At 36.7% G+C, this 23,640-nt stretch overlaps 1 protein-coding gene across 1 annotated transcript; it reads left to right on the plus strand.

Annotated features, from left to right (window-relative positions):
* The first annotated feature begins 5,553 nt into the window (after positions 1–5,553).
* MGT9 (magnesium transporter 9) lies at positions 5,554–22,706 on the plus strand. The gene is made up of 11 exons (XM_089136279.1): positions 5,554–6,144; positions 6,261–6,290; positions 6,583–6,733; positions 6,999–7,120; positions 15,691–15,765; positions 16,513–16,740; positions 16,829–16,873; positions 21,356–21,400; positions 21,505–21,534; positions 21,697–21,816; positions 21,945–22,706. Exons 1-11 carry the CDS (start codon positions 5,902–5,904, stop codon positions 22,029–22,031), a joined length of 1,176 nt encoding a protein of 391 aa, XP_088992405.1. The 5' UTR covers positions 5,554–5,901; the 3' UTR covers positions 22,032–22,706.
* The last annotated feature ends 934 nt before the right edge of the window (positions 22,707–23,640 follow it).

A 23,640-nucleotide genomic window follows, 5' to 3' on the forward strand; every position in this document is an offset into this window, starting at 1 on the left:
CCATATACTTAAATCATTTGATTAAAAAAAGACCCACCCCATGGTTGTGTTAGGTGGAATTTCCCCTAGATCTTAAAATGGCGATAACAATCCTACTAAAAAAAAACTTTAACTTTTCTTTGTACACTTCACAATCACATAAAACCTAAATGAATGGAGTTAAATCAAAATTTTTTTTTTTTGTAAAAAACAACCTCATTGATGTCATCAAATTACTTATGTAAGTGGTGAAGTCTTAATCCAAGGATATTAGTGGAGAAAGTAAGGTGGTGAATGACTACTCTATCTTTATTAAGGGCCACCTCATGAAGTTGGGTACAAGCCTTATATGGCACCTTTGATGCTTTAAGTTTTGGTGTTTTCTTAATTAAATCTAAGCATTTTTAGTGTGAATGTCAATATGTATTTGTCTATTGGAGTTCTATAAACGGTCAAAATCATCATCTATCTCGTTGGAATTAATAGATTATTGGAAAGAAGTTCTTCTTTTTTTCATATGAAGGCTTTGACAGGGATAAGTTCACTTAAAAAAAAAAACATTTTTTCAATCATAACTCTAATATAAGTGCACCCGAGCAATATCAGATCTTTGTGCAACAATATAAGCATTGAATGGTAGGAGATTTGCTCATTAACCCGATACATCCATGTCCACACAGCACGGAACCGGCATTCCATGGATGGACACAAGCGATCAACCGCAACATTATCTTATCATCATCAACGGCGACGAGGCTACATCTTCGGCAAATTGGATCGACACAAACTTCATTGATAACCCACTATATTGTTCGTTATCGCGCCATATCCGACAACAAGCTAAGAGGGATTTCTATCATTCCTTCCATGCAAATTGGCTGTCATAAGCCTCATCCAATCGAACAATTTGGAGGACTTGCAAGAAATTCAAATGGTCGATTTCAATTTGCATTTGGTCAGGGTTGTGGATTTCAACATACTATAGTTATTCAGGCATGGGCAATCAGAAAGGCCTTACACTGCTAACATGAATATCAACCAAGCACAAATTGAAAGCAATAATCAAGCTGATACGAGGAAAATTGCACCAAACCCATCGAATCGGGTTCACACTTTTTTTTTCTAGTTGGACCACGATTGGAACCTACCTTAACCTAATCTAAAACGATTGAGAGAGCGCCGCACTTGTGTTACCAGTCACAAACGACCTCCCGAATCTAGCGGTAGGCAAAGCTAACTTATAGGAAGCAACTATCGTCAAGGCGGAGAGGGAATCGTTCTAAGATCGGTAACTTCCTGCATCCCCAAATATATGGGGTAAAACCCTATGATCGGACGATCATCTAAAGAGATCGAGAATTCACCCAACGGTCGAGAATTGGAGGTAAAATCTATATAAACCGGTGATCTACTTTCCCCAGAGATATATGAATCGTTTCCCTACTATTATCATTCAAGTCTATGCTCTACAATTAGCCAGAGCCTTTTGTGATTAGTTTAGCAACTGACTTAAGCTTCGGAGGTGGCCTCCCGACCCCATCGGTTGGGCCACGTCTAACCCTGTTTTACAGATTATCTTACAGATCTGGAGGCTTAACAATTTCTGGACGCATCACAAGCTATTATCCCCCCATCATGTACTTAGTGGCCTTTGTTATTAGATATGTTAGGTTGTAATATATAAAGAGGTTTCTCTCTCTTAATGCAAATTGCTATTAAAAAAAAAAACTGTTTTATATGGAATTAAGAGGGTTTTGGTTATTTAAAATTGAGGGTTATCTAATCTAAGTAACTGCTTCAATAAACTATGTAAAAGATTTGGTAGAATAAACTAAAGATCCATAAGTAAAGCATGTGGATTCGACCACATACAATCTTTATAAAAAAAATGAAGTAATAGCCAATGATGGGTTAGTAAAACGGTTAAAGGCCCAACCTCCCCTGGGGAGGTCTTAGGTTTGCACCCATTCGGCGGCATTAATTATATAAAAACTCCCTTGAGGATATAATCGTGGCCTGGATAAACCTCATATCAAAAAAAAATTAAAAAAATAAAGTAATAAGATAATTACTTAAAGATTTTAAAACACTATTTGAACCCAAACACGGTTCCTGTGATGAGATAAAATCATAAAATCATAAGACTATGGTGACTCATGACTGACACTGGACAAATGTGTATCCATGCAAGTGCATGTAGGGTGAATTGTATTTTAAAATTTTTTTTTGTAAACTCAAAATTTCATTTTACAAGAGGTTTTGGATTTTTCCAAATAGTCAACCTTAATAGCCAATAGCTTTTTTAGCTTTTTTTTTTTATTTATTTTTCTTGGGTCAAAAACCAATAGGTGTGTTTTGGATGACAAGTTTGAATGTGTAGTAGACAAATTTTAAGGGAATTTGGAGACAACTTTGAATGGTGTTTGTTACTTGTTTTATGTAAGGAACTTTTGATATCAATTAATACTTGTTTCAAGATTGGAAAATTTCACATTGGTATGGTGAAACTAATACAGTAGCAGATCTTTTGGCAAATTCGACAACTAGGACAGGAACTTCTAATATTAACGTTCCTTGGTCAACTTCAATCCTTAATGAACTTGATGTGGATGCCTCTAGACGTCCTAGATTTCATTTTATGAGTTAGTGGTTTTCTAATCCGAGTAGGAACTAATGAGGAATGGTGTATTGGGGACAACAGTTGTTACCGGTAAGGGAGGTTGGTTCCTCATAAGGTATTAATTGATGTATTTTAATATTTCTTCTTCGCTTAATATAATGATCCTTTTAGCGATAAAAAAAAAGTTGTTTTATGTAAGGATGGGAGGTGTTCATTCTAAAAGTCTTGTTTTTCAAAAAACCTTATATCATTTTAACATGTCATTATAAATAGATTAATGAATTAATATAACTTTTGGATCCCTAGACTCATATTGCAATGATTGGAGCATGTACCTTAAATAAAGTCCCAGTGTAAATCTCAGACAATTATTGATCTTCTACAACAAAAGGGATGTGCCATTCATCTATAAGAAGATTATTTGCGTCTTTTGAAACAAACGAGTTCTTATACTTGATGTTTGTTGTACTATTTTATTTTCATCAATCTGAACATCTTATATTTATTAGTTAAGAGATGACAAGAAAATCTTCGCACCACAAACCAAAGGGTTAACAATAAAGGAATGGACATTCCCCAACCACACTTTAGAGAAATTGAGGTGGGATGACCAGTGGCAAAGGAATTTGCCTTCACATTCTCCAATCAATTAAAGTACCTAAAATGGGCCAAGAGAAAATCAGATACCAGCATTAAAACTGCTGCCGAGGGTCAATCTATTGATGCTAACGAGTCATTTAGAAAATAGATAATCGGGAGACAATCTGAAAAAATAGTGATTTTCTCTAAATGTAAAGCTTTCGCAAAGAAGACAAGTTCTCTACATGGTTCGGCCTTCATAGATATCCCTAAGAAAGAGTGGTTGGATTATTTTATTTGTCTTGTAGATTTACCCATAATATCATATTTTCATCATAAAATAAATGTGCATAAATAAATAATTTAAATTATATATATATATTTTTTTATCCAATAATTTAAATAAACAGTTTAAAATAAGCAATCTTGTTTTTATTTCTCAAGACCAAGAAAGAGGGAGAGTTTCTTTTTTTCTTTTTTGTGAGAAAGGGAGAATTCGTATCACATACAATGACAGAACATTCTATTTCTTTCTTAGGAAAAAAGGACTTTTGGGGGACCAGTTAAAAGGAACTTTTGAAATAGATTTTCGAAAGTTCTTTTTGGTAATTGATTTTGAATTTTTTTTTTCGTTTTAAAAGAAAAAAAAGATTTTCAAAAATTTCTGATCACATCTAGTAGTTCCATAAAAGGGTCCTCTCGCACATGTTTCTAGATTATGGTCCAGTGACCAGGGGATAAGGCTTGAGGAGGTAGTAAATTAGTGGTTCACGAGGTACATATTTTCTTTGGCTTTGATTTTTTGCGTGTTGCAAGTAAATTTTCATTGGTGTTGTATTTTTTTATTAACATTCGGTCTTGGTGTAGTGGGTGATGGATCATAGCTATGTTCTCGATGTTAAGTTATAAACACAGTTTTGCAACAAAAACTCTTCACGTAAATAAGATGATGGAGTGAACTTTTCTTCGGATTCTATTTGTGCAGTATCAATGGTGGATTTCTCCCGGCTAGTACCGTTGACATGGTAGTGTCCAGTGTTGGATTGATGCCACATGGATTCTACTAAATTCCAGCCGCTCAAAATAATATATGCACATAACTAATTTAAGTTGGGGGGGGGGGGGGGGGGATGGTTTTCTTAAAAACTGGACTGAACCATGTTTTGAGCAACATGAATATAGTGAATTCACGTGACATCCATCCAATGTTAGGTAAATACAAGCACCACCACGTCAACAGAACTAGCCTAGCACGATCCATCAAAGTTAGTCATTTGATTCAAATAATGTAATCCTTACATCTGAATCTCAATAGTCTACTAGGGGTAGAGCCATTATTCAACAAGGGGAGGGGGCAAATAAAGAGAGTTTGTATCACCTTCTCATTAGGGGGAGCATTGATGTTTTTTCACCACAAAATGTGTGAGCCCATGTGGGACCGACTGGGAGTCCCACCTCTGATTTTGTTTTTTTTTTTTTCCATCCAAATACACATTTGAATTATTTTATCATATTTAAACATAGGCTTAAACATATTAAAAATATCTATGTAAATTATTAGTAATGACAGTTTTACCTTTATAAAATACAGTTAAATTAAAACATAATAATTGCTTTAGGGACAAACAAACTGGAGATTTCAAACAATCTTAGAGATTTCAAATCTATAGATTTCAAATTTGTGGAGTCATAATTTATGAAACTAACTGTTTGGTTAACCGAGTATGTGGAATAAAATTTATGGATTCATTTGTGATTTTTGTGAATGCGCAAATGTTCAATGTCTTTATAGCATAGATGAAATCTTTGGATTTCATCCCATACCCATAAATTTACAGATTCACGTTTTTAGTGTAAAAAGATGAATCTATAGATTTCATGAATCAGAGATTTTAACGACCAAACGGGATATCCTCCATGAATCCGGGATTTCAAATCTATAGATTCATGTAACCAAACAGGCCCTTAATGATTTTTTTTTTTTTTGAGATTTTTGCAAGGTGCCTATAATTACTGCTTCCCACTTAAGAAGTTGCATAGTGTCCAGTTTCGCCATTCTGCATCATTTCAATTTTCTACTATTAACTGTCAGAGCTTCGACATTTAGAGTTTGTGCTTCAAGACTTCAAGTAACTCATATATATCCTTTCAAGTTTAAAAGACCAAAGTATCCTCCGCGTTCCATTTTGCTCCTGAAAAGTAGTCAAGTTAAATATAAATTAGCTTCCACGAACACCAAATCCCTAGAAAAAGAAAAAAAAAATAAATAAATTGGGGAAACACCGGTTCAATTTTCCCGGGTAAGGCAACAGGGGTCGGTTTTCTGGCACATTGTTTTCCGGTTCATTGGTTTCATTTTCCCAATTTACAACCTAGTCTTCACCTTGCCCAGTCCCAGACTCCCGGCTCTTTTTAACTATGTAGCTAACCAGCGATATCTTAGAACCTCGGGGATCCCATTAATGGCGATTTCTATGATCTGTTTCTCGACAGCCACTCGAATTCGACTCTGCTGGTGAACGTTTTCCTGATTCATGCAAATTATTATATACAATTTTGTACGACCGTTAGTGTTTCAGGGTATCAGATTCTCAATTCATTACGTAAAGATTTTTATGCTATAGATAGATAGACTTCTTAAAGCTCGTAACTCGTTAGGGTCACTAGACTCACTACTTGTTAATAATCGTACGTTCTCCTGGATGTGATTGGGATGGTTACTGATGGCCCGAGACGGACACATCGTTCCTGCGGATCCTCAGGTTGCTCTGAAAAAGAAAACAACCGTCTCGAGGAGTTGGATATTGTTGGATTGCACTGGAGAGGGCACTGTTTTGGATGTCGACAAGTATGCTATTATGCACAGGGTTCAGATTCACGCCAGAGATCTCAGGATCCTCGATCCTCTCTTGTCGTATCCTTCCACAATTTTAGGTCGAGAAAAGGCTATAGTTCTCAATTTGGAGGTGAAATTTTGTTTTCTTATTGCGTTTTTTGTCGAAATTCTGGACATTTTATGCGTTTTCTGTATTGCTGACCTTGTTTTAATTCATCGTTTCTTGAATCCGCGTCTGCTGTTCAGCATATCAAAGCAATAATCACTGCAGATGAGGTAAACTTAATTGCTTCGACCCTCTTTCCCTTAATTTCTTGTTTTAGTTATGTATTTTCAGTTTCTTTTTCTCCTCGTCGAACTTCAGGTGGTAAAATTTTGATGATAAAGCTATTTTGTTTTATATGTCATCATCCCACTTTCCACCTCTTTGACATTCTGGTACGGGTAATAGATGGATTGATTGTATTGCTCGTTTAGCCAAATATAGAAGTTTAAAAGTGGAATTGTATTGACAGTTTAGAAGGCTGCAATAACGCCAGTTTCAGTGTGCTGTTTCTTATGGGATTAGGTATTGCTTCGGGATCCATTAGATGATAATGTAATTCCCATTGTTGAGGAACTTAGAAGGAGACTGCCACCTTCAAATCTCAATCTCCAAGGGCAGGGAGATGGGAAAGAGCATTTGAGTGGTCACAATGATGAAGCAGGCGAAGAAGATGGTACACCCATAATTTATGAAGCTCTTGTCTTCTATAGTTTTTGTTTATTTTGCATTCTCTTTTAAAATTTTGAAACTTTTCTGGTGATCTGAAATAAGTAACAGATCCAGCTGATTTTCCTGCTACTTATTTCCTCTTTTTCGAAGGCATATTTCCTTCCAAGCATGTTCCTTTCTCCCTCTCTTTCTCTCTTAGAAAAAATAAATTAATTTTAAACATTTGTTATTATATTTGTTTTGTCATTTTGTCGGGTAATTCTATGTAGAGTCCCCATTTGAATTTCGGGCACTGGAAGTTGCATTAGAAGCCATTTGTAGTTTTCTTGGTGCACGTACGACAGAACTGGAGACCGCTGCTTACCCAGCTTTAGATGAGCTGACCTCAAAGGTAATGATTGACTTTTTGTTCCTATCTTATTGGTTCAATAACTGAATGCAATATATAGTTCATTTCTGTAAATTTCAGGCTCATAATTTCTATGTTTGCATGCACTTGACTGGACTGCAGATAGTTCATTGGGCAATTGATTTTTCTTGTGATTGAATCTAGCATTATGTTTTTTTTCACATATCATTGTGTGGCCTTGTAAAGTTTAATAAAGTTCCTGCAATTGGGTTTGTCCCCTTGCCTGTTCTCTTACATTCTGTTTCATGAATTTCCTTGTTGTTTTGATAATTGCAGAGTTAGGTAGCTTTGCTAACAATGAGAATAAGAATGGGGTGGTCAAAATTGATGCTTAGTGGGTTTCCAAAATGTTAGAGCTTTAGATAGATATGTTTAATCATGAACAATGGAGGATAGATAATGATGATGTTATTTTGGAAATTAGAGTGCGCTGGATAAAATGGAGTGCTCCCAAAGTATACTGTGGTTGGTGCATTCATTTAAAACTCTCTGGGGCACTTAATTGACTTTCTCCTTTTTTATGTCTTCGTTTCTGAGCTGGTATGATTTTAATTGAATATTGATGTCTAGATTTTAAGTTTTAGAGATAGATGACATGTGAGACCTTCATACTATAGGCTGCGGTAGTGAGAGTGATGTCCCTTTTCGCTTCATAATGCTCATCTCGCTGAATTAATGAGGAATCCGGTTGGGTTGGGAATGTGTGGGGAGAGCTGATGGTGGTATTTGGTGGAGTAGGTGAACACCCTCATGTAGAAACTGGTTTTATGTGGAAAGAATCTTGAGTGATTACTGAACAAAGTATTGCAGAGTCCAAAGTAGCTGTAGTCTATGGAACAGTTGTATGACCGGCAATGATGTATGGAGCTGTGTGTTGCGCTCGCAACGAAATACATTTAAACAAACTTAATGTGGCTAAAATGAGAATGCTGAGTGGTAAAACTAGAGAAAATAAAATAAAGGTTGTAAAAAAATTATAGAAATCTTTACAACCTATAGAAATCCTGAGATTTGTACATATTCATGATAGGATGTAAACAACTCGTCTGGGGTGGCATGTGCATGTGCAGCGGAGGCGTTAAAATGCTGCAATATGGAGAAATGATCTATTTCAAATTGTAGGTGCTATAAGAGGTACACCTAAAATAACCGTAGGGAAAATTGTGAGGAAAGACGTGTAATTGGAGGAAAAAGAAAAGATTCTGTAGACAACCCCATCCAGTTGGGAGATGGCTGAGTTGAGTTGCAGCAGCTTTGTCAAGGCTGGAGTGTGGTCTATTGCCTATTTCTCGTTTTTCTGGTAGTTTTAATTAGTTGGTTGAGTGGTACCGCAAACTTAGTTCTTCTGCAAAGCTCTGTTTATGTGTCAAATGTATGGTTCCCTTCTTTAGGTTGTTGCAGTTGTTATGTTTTTAGTGGATGGCTAATGGAAGCTCAAGCCTTATTTCATAAGTGTAGAGGAATAGTTTATGAAAGTTTGAACCAAATTGTGTGGTTAAATCAGCAGTTGTAAGAAGGTAATCCTATTCCTACTACTAGCAGGAGGAGGTAATGGAGAGCCTGAAGAAGCCCTGCTGAGGTGGGCTGCACTGAGAGAAAATTAGTAGAATAGGAAGGAGAAGAAGAAAGAGGAACAAATTAAACACACTCATGCTGGAGTTTCTCTACTAAACTTCAATCTTCATGTTTCATAACTAAATTTCAGGAATAATCATGCAATTGCATAATAAATATGCAATAAGCCTTGTCTCAAAACTAGAAACTTCTCTGGAATAAAAACTAGTTGAACTAGGAAACTATCACACTAGGCTAATGCTGAGAAAAGGAAACAACTTATATTATACTTAATCTACCAAAATAATTATAATACTTAAAATATAGTAGTGCTAGTATTATTACTACTATTACTAATTCCAGCCTTTTCCTGGCCAGAAACCTGGTTTGGGCCTAGTGCTTGCTCTGGGTTCCAAAGTGGATTATGTCAGTCCGGCCAAGCCAAGGCTGCTGTATCAGTAGGGATAAAACAGTAATTTGCTAAAAAGTTGGTGTACAGAAATTTGGAGGGTGGCAGGAATCAATCATCAGCATAACATGTATATGATATAATCAGTACTTGAGTTGGTAAAATCCTAACCAATTCAAGTATTAAATAGGACTTTTATGGAGGAAAGGGCAAAACAGGTTCAGTCCAAATCATGTGGGTATCCGATCTGTTTGTTGTTTTGGTTGTGTTTGTTTTTGTCCTTTTTTTCTTTGAAACATACTGCATGTTGGCACAGTTTTGAGCCCACTTTGAGAAACACCAAATTGGTGAGAAAGAGTTTCTCACAAAAAAAATGCTTCTCTTGAAAAGGTGGAGGGGTATTATTGTCTTTTGATATCAAAACATAACCTCCTATTTGAAACCCTAAAAACTCAAAATTTCCTTCTTTTTTTTTTTTTTTGGGTTATAGAAATGCCCCCCCCGGGTGTAATCGTGCATGATTCTAGCACCCAGAAATAGTGAGAAATAATGAAAATGTATAGAAAATAGGAAAAACTGTTTCTAACCTAAAAAAAGGGAAACAAAACAGAAATGTTGCCATTCAACCCTTAATCTCGAAAAACATATAGTATCTAACCTTCAAGAAACATAGGTTTAAGTTGTAGGAAAATAATATCTAATGAAGAATAACTCGCATTGCAAGGTGGTTTGATTGGATAAAATACCAGATAAGCTAGGTTGCATGTGAGATTCCTTCATCAAACACAAATGGTCTTCAAAGAGAATAGAGTTTTACTGATCAAATTCGTGGACCATGCATGGCCTCCCTTACAAATTTATACAAAAGGCTCGAAATGAGATTCTTGTGCTTGAAAGGAAAAGGCCTAAGCCCATAGTAAAGTGACTTAAGCTGACCAGGAAGTGGAAAAGTGACAAGATAGTACTAGACTTACAATTTATAAAACAGCCTAACTGAAACACTCAATTACAATTAAAATGAAGAAATAAAGACACGTAACTAAGTATCCCATATAATGTAGTACTGTATTTGAATGATCAAAATAGTAGCCTGTCAAGATCTTTTCACAAGGAACGAGTTCCAGATTTGATAGAGTAAATATAATTAGATGTGAATCAAAACTGGTACCTAGATTGATATCACAAAGGTAACTCCAAGATAACACTGGAACAGTAGGGATAGAATTGTACTTCAAAGTAGGCATAGAACTATTAACTAAAATTGAACTAGGCTAAAGTGGATATTACTCAAAATAAATGAGAAAGATACCCTGATCAAGTAGAGGGACAGATTTGATTAGTAATCAAAATAGAAGATTAAGAACTACATAGTCTTGTTCTAGTGTGAGGGAACAATATAATAGAAATGAGAGAGCAATAAGAACAACAAATAACACGGGGCTTTACACCACAAGGTGGATCAATTGGTCAAAGACCAAACTACCTTGATCAGACATAGAGTTTCTCCATAGAGAAGAAGGGCTTGCAAAGCAACTTTTGATTCTAATTGATGAGTGAGGTGCTCCACCTTTTTACGTAAGTCTCTTTATATAGCCAATTTAAAGACATAAACATTAAATACAGTAATACACCTAACCAACCACCAGCTATCATCCATCTAATATTGACTCAACCACTAACTCACTCTTGATAGATGAAAGCCTCTTTTGACAATAAGTTCCTTATTTTCAAACTACAACGCCTTTTATTGACTTTGATGAATTTCTCAAGTTCCCGTTCATATTAGATTAGACTTGAGCTTAAGTATAGCCCAATGAAGATCATAACATGTGGGCTAACTTCAACCCACCAAAATAGTCTTAGCCCAAGAAAGCCATGAGTTGGTTTGGGTAATAGCCTTAAGCCATTGATTGGCCTGACCCATATGGCTTTTTTTCTTCTTCTTTCTAGCATATGTCTTTAACCCTGCATCAACTCTCCCCGGCTTGAAAATATTCGTCTTTGATGAATGGATGAATGACATGTAATGCTCATTCGAATTGGGATTGAGTTTCTTGAATTCGTTTGCATGAGTCTAACTACTATCATGTTGTGGATGATTTTTACATTTTACAAGGAATATGGTATCTAGTGCCACGACAAGTGGTTTTGTAAGTGTCATTCAGAACCGCTTCAATGATGTCATCAATTGGTTTCTTGAGTTGGGCAGCCTCAACATTTGGTCGGTTACTCCGTGATTAGAGTGAATCTTACATAAGATGCAAGTCAGCCGCATTGAAGACGTCGTTTGTGTTTAATTTCAGCCGATAACTCCTAAGCACATAAGCGTTAGGTCCAATACGTTTCAGCATCTTGTATGAACCCATCTTCTTTGGATGGAGTTAGTTGTTGACTCCATGTTGGAACCTTTTTGGATTGACATAAACCATCACTATGTCTTCCGGTTGAATCTCCATATTTTGTCGATGATGATCAGCTATAGCCTTGTAGACAACTAGAAGGATATGTAGCCCTAGGTCAACCTGATTAGATTTGTAAAGGTCAAATGTTTATACGGGCTAAAGCAAACACCCAAGCGGTGGCATCATAAATTTGATTCTACTCGTATTTTGAAAGGCTTTAGCAATAACGATGTTGAAAGGTGCTTTAGGGTAAGTTTCATCAAGGGAAGGGTGTCTTTAATCTACTGTATGTCGATGGCATGTTAATTATTGGAATAAACCTAGAAATTGTTAATAAACAAAGAAGCTACTGTTATCTTTATTTAACACCAAAGATATGGGTGCTACTAATGTAATTTTTGGAATTAAGATCATCAAAAAAGAAAGAGAATTTGTACTCTCTCAAGCTCATTATATGGAATATGCTTAAAAGGTTTGGTTTCTATGATTCTAGTTCTTTCAAAGCACCTCTAACTTTGGAAAGTAATTTCCATATAAATGCTGGAGAACTAGAGAATAAAAAAGATGCTCACAAAAAATTTGATTTGTGTCTTATCTAATGAATTGTTTTAGGCCTGATGTTGCTTGTGGGGAAATTGAGCTGGTATACTCATAACCCAAGTAAAGAGTGTTGGCTTGGAATTAAAGGGTTACTTTGGTATCTGAAGTGTACTATACGTTATGGGCTTTAGTATAGTGGGAATCCCTCTATTTTGGATGGACACTGTGATGCTAATTGATCTTTGATTCAAGAGAAATGCTAGCCACTAGTGGATTATTTATGCTAGGTGAAGGAGTAGTCTGCTGGAAATTAGTTAAATAATTATGTGGAATTTCTTCTACAATGGCAATAGAATTCGTAGCATTGGAAAAAAGTTGGAAATGAAGATGAATGGCTTAGAAATTTAAATGCAAATATGGCCCAAGCTAGTGCCACCTATATCACGTCATTGTGATAATCAAGCTGCTATAGTAAGGCTAAAGCTAAGGTATATAATGGGAGAAGAGGACACATCCGTCTTCGTCATAATCTTCTAAGGCAATATATTAATGAAGGAACAATTGCAGTTGATTACATGAAATTAGAAAAGATTTTAGTTGATATGTTCATTAAAGTTATGTCTATAAGACCTGTAATTGAAGCATCCGTGGGAATGGCTTAGGTCATGTTATATCCAACCTATGTAAAGAGGTTTTAATCCTGAATTAGGTTCAAAGGGTAAACAATGACATCACTAGATGATTTGTTTGTATTACTATAGCATTCTAGTCAAATGCAAGAAAGTAGTACCACATATTGTTGATAGGATGAATTATCTTACTCTTAATCAAGTATAAGCTCGTGACATATGGGGGTGTATTAGATATATTGCACACTTGGTGCTGACCTGAACAAATTTAGAATGTGAGGTTGCCTTCTATTTGGAATTTCACACTAGCAAATTTTCTTAAATATCTGTGTGACCAGGATTTGAGATAGGGCCAATAAAAATGTTTACTATTAGAAAGGGTTTGTCAAGAAGGTCTATTGGTTGGATATGATGATGGAGCAGCGAACAACATTGAAGAGGATAGGTTCAGGAAGTTTGACTTCACCGATACGTTGTAGCATGCCTCATCAGATAAGTGTAGATTCAAGTCCGAAAGACATCTAGAATGAAGTTCGTACTATGTCTAATGTGTGCACTACTGTTTGGATCTTTGTTTTTTGTACATGATATATTACGCAGTAAGGGGGGATTGTTGGAATGTTTAAAACATATTTATGCAATATTTTTTTAATACAAAATGTTTATTTTATTTTATTTTTTTTCCGGTTCCTTTTTTCTTGTTTGGTCTAGGTCCGCGGAAGTGTCAGTCCCACATTAGAAAGAGAGAAGCTAAACATTTGGTTTATATATATAAAGCACTATAGAACAAAATTCGGCCGAAACTTGCGAAATTTCCATGAAATTTCCCATTTGGGAACCTCGAAACGAAAACTAGGGGACCAAAAAAAAGTCCCAAGTTTCGATCAAAACTGTCAAAACCTCGAAACCTAGTTCAACCGAGCTGGACTAGCTGGTTCATGTGAAGAAAAATTTTCCAAAATTTGTGGGAAACATGGGAAATTTCGTGGAAACTTGAGACTTTTTCCTGCAAATTTCATAGCTTTCACAAATTTTTAATTTTTTTTGTTTCTTTAGTGTTTTCCTAGATACCATGACAAATACCCCCTCCATCAGGATTTCCTTATCCAAGTTGTGTATTCCCTTAGATTGGTTATCTTAGGCATGTTGATGACCAGACTTATAAAGTTGCAGTTGTCGATTACTTTGACAATCATAAGCATAAAATGTTATGGGATGTCTATGCTTGTTGGTTGGAGGAGAAGAAGATGTTACAGGCATAGTACTACTCAACTCACAGAATGGATCCACAGAGGCACTCCTCTTAGCACTGAGTTGTACTTTCCTTCCATTGTTAGTTACTTTGTATTTGATGTTTTGAAGTTAGAAAATTATATATTGAATGTTATGTACTTAAGTAGTTAAGTTTATAGTGTACTTCTCGGACAACTCTACATTGATTTTATGTACATTGAATGACATATCTACATTGATTTTTTTAGTAAAATGCATGTGCCAATGTGTTCTTTATACTCTAATTAGCTTAAATGCAGAGTCTCACCCTAAAATACTCTCCAAAACCTGTTGAAACTTGATGTCGAAACTTGCACAAAGAAGTCCTAAGTTTTCTTCGAAATTTTCCAGTTTCCCACCTACGTTTCCCATTTTCACCTGGTCGAAACTTGAGTTTCCCTTGAAATTTTTTTTCCTATGCGCCTCAAAGCACTCTATGTTAGTTACCTTTTTGATGTTAAAGACCACATTTATGTGATGCTACACAAACCAAGCTGAACCCTAGTCGAACTGATGCATGTTGACGTGGGACTTGGGGACGTGGAGCATGGGTCATGGGCTTTGATTCGGAAGACCCATTTGTAGGTTGAAACAAGGAGGTGCTATTGGAGGGGTTACCTTCACATAGGGAGGTGACCTTATCCTTGCATTCACAGTTTTTGGAACTCCTTATATACCCCAGAAGCGAGCTATTTTGGGACAATCTTCTTCCTTTCTTCGCTCTCCCTTGTTGTCTTTATGTTTTTAGTAGTGAACATTGCCTGAAGGCACCTGAAATTGGAGTGCACCCATATGGTTAGGGACTAACTAATCTTGAAGGTGAAAATGCATGGTCAGCCCAGATTGCACAAATTAAGGGGTTAACCTTAAAAGGAAGTACCAATAGTATGTTTCACTTTCAATCGGTTCTCAAGTGCTTGTGGAAGTTCCTCGACTACAATTAATGATACTGCACATAAATAAAGGCTAAGTGATGATAGTGCAATATAATGGAATGAATAACTGAAAGACTTTAGACGCACATTGCTCGAGATACAACTAGCTACAAGCAGCACCACAAAAAGGGGGGGGGGCAGCACATGCAGCAAGTAAGAGAGGAGCAAGTGATTACTAGGGAGAGGGGGTGGGGGGTCTCCACCAAATTGAATTGAAAGATCTTGTCGCAGAAGAGACAAGGAGAACCCACGAAATCCCCCAACTCTGTGGGAAAATCTTACTGAAGTGTGGCCAGATGCCCTTAGATGAACTTGAATACTAGAGCTCAGGCAGTTGCACCACTGCTGTCATGTCTTTGGACCTAGTGCTGCTGAGTTGGGGTTAGAGGGAGTGTGAGAGTAATTATGGGGAAAGGAATGTGTAGTGGGATGGTTAGAGGGATGGGAAAGAAGGGCATAGGTAGAGAGCTGGAGAGGTCTGAAATTTTACCGTTGTATTTTGATAGCCGACTTTATGAATGTTTCCTGCACTTCCATATTTCAGAGAATAAGTATTGTTCATATCTGTTGTCTGGAAAATGTTGGCAAATGTGCATATGAATATTTGAAATTGTTAATACGGAAGACTTGTTTGTTGCTTCTTTTCATGATAGAATTTGTTAGAGCGGGTATAGTCTGTCCTAGTAAAATTTGTTTGATAGTGCTTCCCACTGTTTTGTTTTACTGTTCACAGTTATTGGTATTGGACTTGAGCAGTTGAGCTACCCCCACTCATTACTATTGGTTTGTTAAAATTTGTTGCAATTTGCAGATAAGTAGCAGGAACTTGGATCGGGTACGTAAACTGAAGAGTGCAATGACAAGGTTGACTGCTCGGGTTCAAAAGGTATGGCTTATCTCTGTCAGGGCCTGTGGCATATAAAGCACTGTAGCCATTCTACTTGTCTTTAGAGCTGTCATGTTTTTTATTTTTATTTTTTTAAGGGTGATTCTTAGTTTCTTACTACTTTGATGAATTAATAATAGAGGGACTGTCTAAATGGACCTCTATTGGTCTATTTAGACCAATATGTTTGATTGCCATATGTTTGAATCCTGAAACTATCTTAAGTTAGGGGTTGAAAAAGGGTGTTCAAAATAATTTGCTAGTGCACTTACCATTAGGTCATTCTCAAGAGCTGTTGTCTCAACATGTGTTGCATTACATGTAAAATGAGATGATTTTACCCCCATTGAAGAAGTTTTATTCTAGAGGGCAGGAAAAAAATAAAAGCTTATTTAAAACCTAAAGGGGTGTCAGTAAGAAAATCCACTTGAGCTCTGCTGTTGCAATTGGGGTCCTCTCTTTTATCTGGTGTGCAGTACCTCTATACATGTTAAGTTCATTTTGTACTGATAATGCAACGTTTTTTTTTTTTTTTTTTTTGGGGGGGGGGGGGGGTTTTCTTGTTGTTTACCTGGGGTTTTCACTTTTCACAAGAATGGAGAATTAAAATTTTGCCTGCCTTTGTATTTCCAGCTGCATATTAGAACCAATAACACTATTTCCTTATAGGTCTGATTCCTAACTTAAAATCAAACTGGCATTGGTCATATTTAGGGTTTTGGTTTGTAAGGATATTGCTGCTTTCAGGTAAGAGATGAGCTTGAACAGCTTCTGGATGATGATGATGATATGGCTGACCTCTACTTGTCAAGAAAATTGGCTGGGGCTTCTTCCCCAGTCAGCGGATCTGGTGTGCCGAATTGGTGCCCTGCATCCCCTACTATAGGATCAAAGATATCTAGAGCAAGTAGAGCAAGTGCTGCAACCATTCGTGGTGATGAGAATGATGTTGAGGACCTTGAAATGTTACTTGAGGTTCGTTAAAATCATCTATTCACTCATAGGTTGCTGTATGTGCTTTATCATAGCTAAATCTTGATCTGGCTCTTTCTACGTTTTGCAGGCATACTTTATGCAAATTGATGGGACGTTGAACAAATTGACCACGGTATGCGCTGTTGAACTTATGGATGCTGATTGATTACTTCTAAATGTATAGTGTTAAGCAAAGAAAATTTTCTATTTCCTAGTTTTGAACAAACTAGTGTAAGAGTTCTGCCTTATGCTGCTTCACTTTCTAAAGCTATTGGATACCGTGTCCCAGTACTGATGCAACTTAGGTGCCTTATACTGCTATCATATAATAGGCATATAAAATAATCATTAATTTGGTTGCCCATATCTATATTGCTTCAATAAAGGGATTCACAAGGGCTCGATCAAAATCATCTAGATAGAAATTAAATAACACTAATGTAAGAAGGCCTACAGGTGGAATACTGGATTCAGTTGACCAATCTCTTTTTTAATCATCAAGAATAGAAAGACTCAAGAATTTCCAAATGTATTTACTTGCATAGTTGTTATATTCTAAACAATATCCAGGTTATGGGTTATCAACCAAATACAGTCTTCCAGATGATTTACTGAATAGATTTCCTACTGAAATAATGTATTAACTAAATTTTATGAAGCAGAACTCAAAAATATGTTGAAGGACTGGGGAAATCTTCATAATTAAAGTGTCTGGTTTTAGCCTAGCTTGATAATCTGCGGTCTAATCACCTCATTGTTACTGTGATGCAAAGAACATTGGAGGCAGTAAAATTAATAAATCAATTCCAACTTTCCTGTTAACAGGGTTATATGGAGATTATGATAAAAATCTTTGAGAGCTTATTTTGATTTTGCGATTAGATGAATCTAAATTGTTTGGACTGCTACATGGTAGCCATACTTTAGTTTCTGATGACCAACAAAGTCTATCACCAGATGTAATTGGTTTTGGGCTCAACCATGGTTTTCAAATGCCTGTGGCTGAGTTGGAATTGCAGGGACTGATTTGGATCGTACTTTATAAGATGTTTTCCTGAAATAATATATTGATCAAAAGGATACACTGTTCAGAAAGAGGATGGAAAATCCTTTATGCAGTTTCTTTCTATTTCAGAAAATCAGTGATAGGTTTCAGATGTTTTGGTCTCCGTCCTGAAGAATTACCTCGATGAAGTAAGAGCATGTCTTGTGGGGCTATAATTATGGTTAAACTACATGATATACAAGTATTTTTCTGCTGTTGGTGGGTTTTATACCAGGATGTGTTGACAAGCTCATGGATGACGAAGCTTGGTGTAAGTTGGGGGAGCATGGTTTCTTGTGTTTTGGCTTTAATTCATTAGTTTAATGGTTTGATTTGCACTTATTCTAACTCATCAATTTAATAGTTTTAATACTCCAAAGTTTTGCTAATTCAGTTTCTTTTCCCCCTCCTCTTAACTAATTTGCAGATTTTTACCCAATATTTATCACAAAACTTCTTGATGCTTAAACATCCCCCAACAATATAAACTGGGATCAACTATTTTTAGCTGAAATAGTCTTACATAGATTAGTGTTGAAACAGGATTCCAGCATCTGATTGCAAGTAGTTCTCAATGTTTCTTGATGAGTTACATTGATGATCTAACATTTCGCAGCCAAATTTAGAAGCTAGGAATCAATATATTCATTCTATTTTGGAGTACGTTTGAACTTTGGATGAGTTGAGTTTATCTCCATTTATTTTTGACTTACTCTATAAGCATATCAGATTTTTTGGGGGGGGGGGGGGGGGGAATGTGTCTTATGTTGTAGTTGGGCTGTTAGGGTTGATGCAACACAGCCTTGGAGCAACCCAAGTCTGTTTGGGAATCCAGACCGAGGTGGACCGTGTCCAATTATATTTTGGGTTTAATAGAATATGTAATCACTCATGTTTATTTCTTGAGTTTGTTATTATTATTCTTGTTGTTATTGTTCTTAATTTTAGAATCCCACTTTTTTTAATTAAGAACTAAGGTTACTTGGGTTAGGAGTCTCCTACTTTATCTTTAACTGCTGATGTAATCAACGTTCTATTTGAACAAATAGCAAGGTGAATTGAAGCTTTGAGGTTTGTGTTAGTGTGCAGTCCTTGTCTTCTCCCTCTTCTTCTTATAAGATCTCTTCTCCCTCTTTTTCATGCTGGTCTTCTTTAATCTATTCTGTTCCCTGTTGGGTTCATATTTACAGAAATAATATCCTCTCCCTGTTAGCTTAGCTTGTCTCTGCTGTAGAACTTCCAAGCTCGCTTAGAGAAAATGTGGAAATTTAGGGTCTTAAGATTGAGAATTATGAAAGTGCTAAGCTGGTTGAGTAAAATTTGTTGGTTGCTCCTAGAAACAAAAAGACGTGGGATTTATTGTTATGATCTACATACCTGTTAATGCAAAATGCTGAAATTTCATATGTAGCCAAATTGATTGATGTTGCACCAAGAACTAGAACAAATATTTTGGAATAGAGCTTGTCTCTCTATTATCTTTTTGATGGAAAACCCAATTTTAGGCCATCTGTAATGATGACGCACACTGCTTCCGATACAAAGCAGTGAATAACGGTCCCAACCTGTTAACTAAGCGCACGACCTCTTCTATGTTGGCCTGTAACTGTTGGTGGCCGATCGCGCTTTACCGATTCAGCTCCTGTCTTCTCAATGTCAGTAGTTGTACCATGGTACTTGATACATACTCATGGTGGGAAGCCTCCTTGTGACTTATTCTTGAAGAAATTAAGCTTCATGTACTTGGAAGATTCATTGTTGTGGGAATGGGACTTTGTGTTGGTGGCATGTTTATTCTCAGACAATCCTGAGAGGAGATCTCCAATGTTCTTGAGGGAATTTCAAGTAAGAACTTTTGGTTTTTCCAGCATTGAATGGGAAGGGTTTTCTCTGTTATTTCAGTTGTAACTTCAGCCCCACCCCCTCTTTTCTTCTCTGTTATGAAGGTCTCCCTGATCAAAACCATTCTCACAATTTTTCCAAGCATAGCCACTAAAACCCTGGACCTTGACATTGATCTTTAGAGCATCAACCTTTTTATTCTTAGTTTCATCACTGAAGTCAAGTTTCAGAGCGTCCTTGAAGCTTGACCAGGTAAATTCTCCAGCTTTTCCGGTAGACATACTCTAAGGCGTCCCTTCTAGGAGTTGGGGAGCCACATCCAACCGACCATCATACTCAATTTGATGTTGCCGACAAAAAGTTATAATCTCGGCAAAGCCATCCATTTACCCTCCCTTTACCAAAAAACATGGACAATCCGATCTCCATCTTTGTCCCCTCAATCAAAGCGGCTCTGATACCAACTTGTTAGGAACTTCCTATGTAGACTAAGTTTGTATTACTAGAAAAATCAAGGGTGGACACAGTAGCTTCCTGGGGAGCCACATCCAACCGACCATCATACTAAATCTGATGTTGCCAACAAAAGGTTATAATCTTGGCAAGCCATCCATTCACCCTCCCTTTACCAAAAAACATGGACAATCCGATCTCCATCTTTGTTCCCTCGATTGAAGAGGCTCTGATACCAACTTGTTAGGAACTTCCTATGTAGACTAAGTTTGTATTACTAGAATAATCAAGGATGGACATAGTAGCGATCATTGTTCAAAATCTTGTCTCGATTGAGACACCCGAGATACCTAGATTTTGCCGAAATCTTGGTAAACATGGTACAATGACATACAATTTTTGGTTGATTGTTTTGGTGGGTTTTAGGGTTTGATTTCTTCATATACAGCCTACTCTGTTGCCAATAAATACAAGGGAAATGGTAATTTTTTTTTTAACTAAAACCACAAAAACTGGTCTTCTTGATTTGCACATGCCTGGTGGACAAAATTGTATCATGTATTTTTACACATCTAAACATGGATATACAATAAAACATTGAAATTTTCATTAAAATGCAAGAACAAATACAAAGAAGTAGTGAAATCTCAATTATAATTTTAAAATTACAATTTATATAATACAACCCCTTGAAAATTTCAGCAAAATTTCTAAAATTTCACCCAAATTTCACCAAGGTTTCCAAAATTTCGGCGAGATTTTGTTGACTGAATCTCATTTCAGACCATGTTTCGTGTCATCAAGGTCGGGATGGCTGAGATTTCTCGTGAGATTTTGAACCATGGTAGCAATTACAGAGCAAGAAAATAAAGAAATAAACGTGGTTTTGATAGTGCTACTCACCGCCTACATCAAATGCTGTCCCTCATGCCAAAAACTCTGACAAATTAACTGACCCCTCTCTCCTCACATCTCCCCCACCACCTTTCTCCTTCCTCTATGTGCCTTGCTCTAAGGGTTCTATCAAGGTTGCACCCAGTGGTGACCATCTTAGCATTGCTAGATTGTAGAGCCACACATACATAACTGCGCACGAATAGATAGATTGATTAATGGAATTAGATAATTGGGTGTGCCCCTCTTACAAGTTTAACACATTATACTGGCAGAAATCCATTAGCTTTGCTTTCAATCCTTAACATTTGACTTTCCTATTTTCATTTCAGTTGGTTAAAACTTTGTTATTCATGCTAACAATTATCTCCTCCTTTACAGCTGCGTGAGTATATCGATGACACCGAGGATTACATTAATATTCAGGTAATTGTTTGAAACTTGACCTCTGAAACAAGCAGATGAGGTCTCTCTGGATGGCGTGTGAATTTTTCATGACCTAAAGAAATCCTCTCTATCCTTTCTTGCAGCTTGACAATCATCGAAATCAGTTGATTCAGGTGATAATATGAAGCACTCCATAGATCAGTTTCTTTCTCCGTTTGCTATTCTCTTCATTTAGTCTTTGTTTGTGTCTGAGGTTACATAAGCCTGGCATGGTAAAGCAATATCTGATATTTTCATTGATGAATTATTGATTCTTGTTGTCTATATTTCCACAGCTGGAGCTCTTCCTAAGTTCGGGCACTGTTTGTTTGTCCATATATTCTTTGGTGGCTGGAATATTTGGCATGAACATCCCATATACATGGAATGATGGCCATGGATACGTGTTTAAATGGGTAAGTACTATAGTATTATGCATGATATAGAAACCAACAAAAATTCTACTGCAGTATGTGAATTTTATTTGCCAAAGTGTTCTAGTCGGTGCACCTGGATGACACCCGCTTTTGCTCTCTCATTATAGGTGGTCATCCTTACAGGAATGGTTTGTTTTGCTCTTTTTGTAATGCTCATTTCATATGCACGCCACAAAGGGCTCATTGGATCTTGAGTCTCTTATGAAACAAACGGGCAGAATCTGGATGGAGTTTTGTGGACATGTAACTTTCAACTAGTAATCTTTACATGGCAATAAATACAGCTGCTGAAATTTGACGTCGATGTTATCAGAACTATTGCTGTATGGTTAAAAATTTGAACACTATGGTTGCTCTGATCCACCTGCAGTATTTTTGCCCCCTGTTTTCCAAATGCCTCAGGCCATCTATTTTTCACTAGAAATGAAGGCACTATCACTAGTGGAGGTGTGCTGCTGTACTATGTTTGGGATTCTGCCTCATTTATGTTTTATTTTGTGTCTTGCTTCTTTAAATGTTTTTGAAAGATACAAGATTAGGTATCAGATGCAGCAGTCACTCTATAAGGGCTGATGTGAATTGAAGCTTTGATAGAGATGGTTAACAATTTGATCAAATCTTATTCAAGCCTTGATACTGCAATAAACTATGTAATGGCTTTCAGTGCCTTCTGATTCATTTAATGTCGATTCATGATTCCCCTTCCTTTTATCTGAATGAGACCTAGGTTGAATTGTTTAAAATTTTTGCCTGAGAAGGAACTTAATCTGAACTTTTTCTATATCTCAAGCAGCATATTAGGGTTAATACTGACTTCTACTGTTGGCTTCTGTAGGAATGTGTTGCATCTATATTCTGATCACCACCTACAGTAGAGGGTGTATATATATATATATGGATCGTTGGTGGTTGGCAATCCTTAAGAATCTTGTTGGTTTTGTGTGGGTTGTGTCCTGAATTTCATCACGTGTTTCAAATTTTATTTGATCCTCTTGCATTCTTAGCTTCTGTTTGCTAGCCCTTAAAGCTGATGTGCCTACAAGAAGGAAGAGTCACTCTTTCTTACCCATATTTTCTACAGTTTGGAAGTCTTCCTGTGTAACTGGATAATGGTACCAAACGTCGCCATGTAAGTTTTCTACTTCATCAAAAGCTGTCAATCTACGTTTGTTCATCCCAGGAAACAACTAATCAGTTCAAACGCTTAGTCCTTCGTGCAATTTCCTGCATCAGCTTCCAATCCACTATCTGGAAGTTGGAATCAAGGTTTAAAGTATCGGTATCGAGAATCGTATAGGTCATGTGATTTTAAGAGATGTATCGTCATGTATCGAGTATTGTATCACTCTGACAAATGTATTTTGGTGCAATTAATAGATAAATGTATCGAGATGTATCGTATCGGTTGTGTTAAATATATTCAATCGTATCGACTAGTATCGTATGATATCGTAGGATACTTTAAACCTTGGCTGGAATCCATTACAAGGTAACTGGTGATTCATGAATTTTGATGTTAGCTTTGTTTCAACATGCTTGAGTATGTAGCTTACCTTCTTTCATGGGTGTTGCTGCCTTTGGACCTTGTGTTTTGCTCCCCGGGCCGGCCCCCCCCCCCCCCCACCAGACCCCCCTCCCCCCAGAGCCCGGGGGGGGCACGAGGGTAATTCAGCTCCACTTGTTTCTTGTAATTTTTGAAGATTTGAGAAGTTTTTCAAGATTTGTTTTTCGATGAAAAGTAGATTGAAAAACCTCTCAACTTAATGGTTTGAAATGCAGTGGAATGCAGTTCATGCTCCGAGG

The sequence above is a fragment of the Hakea prostrata genome, chromosome 1, assembly GCF_041222555.1.
Source record: "Hakea prostrata isolate BN-2017 chromosome 1, UWA_Hpros_2, whole genome shotgun sequence".
Taxonomy (NCBI): domain Eukaryota; kingdom Viridiplantae; phylum Streptophyta; class Magnoliopsida; order Proteales; family Proteaceae; genus Hakea; species Hakea prostrata.

Bases quoted from the DNA above. Each gene is read 5' to 3' on its own strand.
- MGT9 (XM_089136279.1), top strand. From the start codon at position 5,902: ATGGCCCGAGACGGACACATCGTTCCTGCGGATCCTCAGGTTGCTCTG. The intron at 16,741-16,828 runs GTTCGTTAAAAT...TACGTTTTGCAG, and splicing joins ACCTTGAAATGTTACTTGAG to GCATACTTTATGCAAATTGA. The intron at 16,874-21,355 runs GTATGCGCTGTT...CCTCCTTTACAG, and splicing joins CGTTGAACAAATTGACCACG to CTGCGTGAGTATATCGATGA.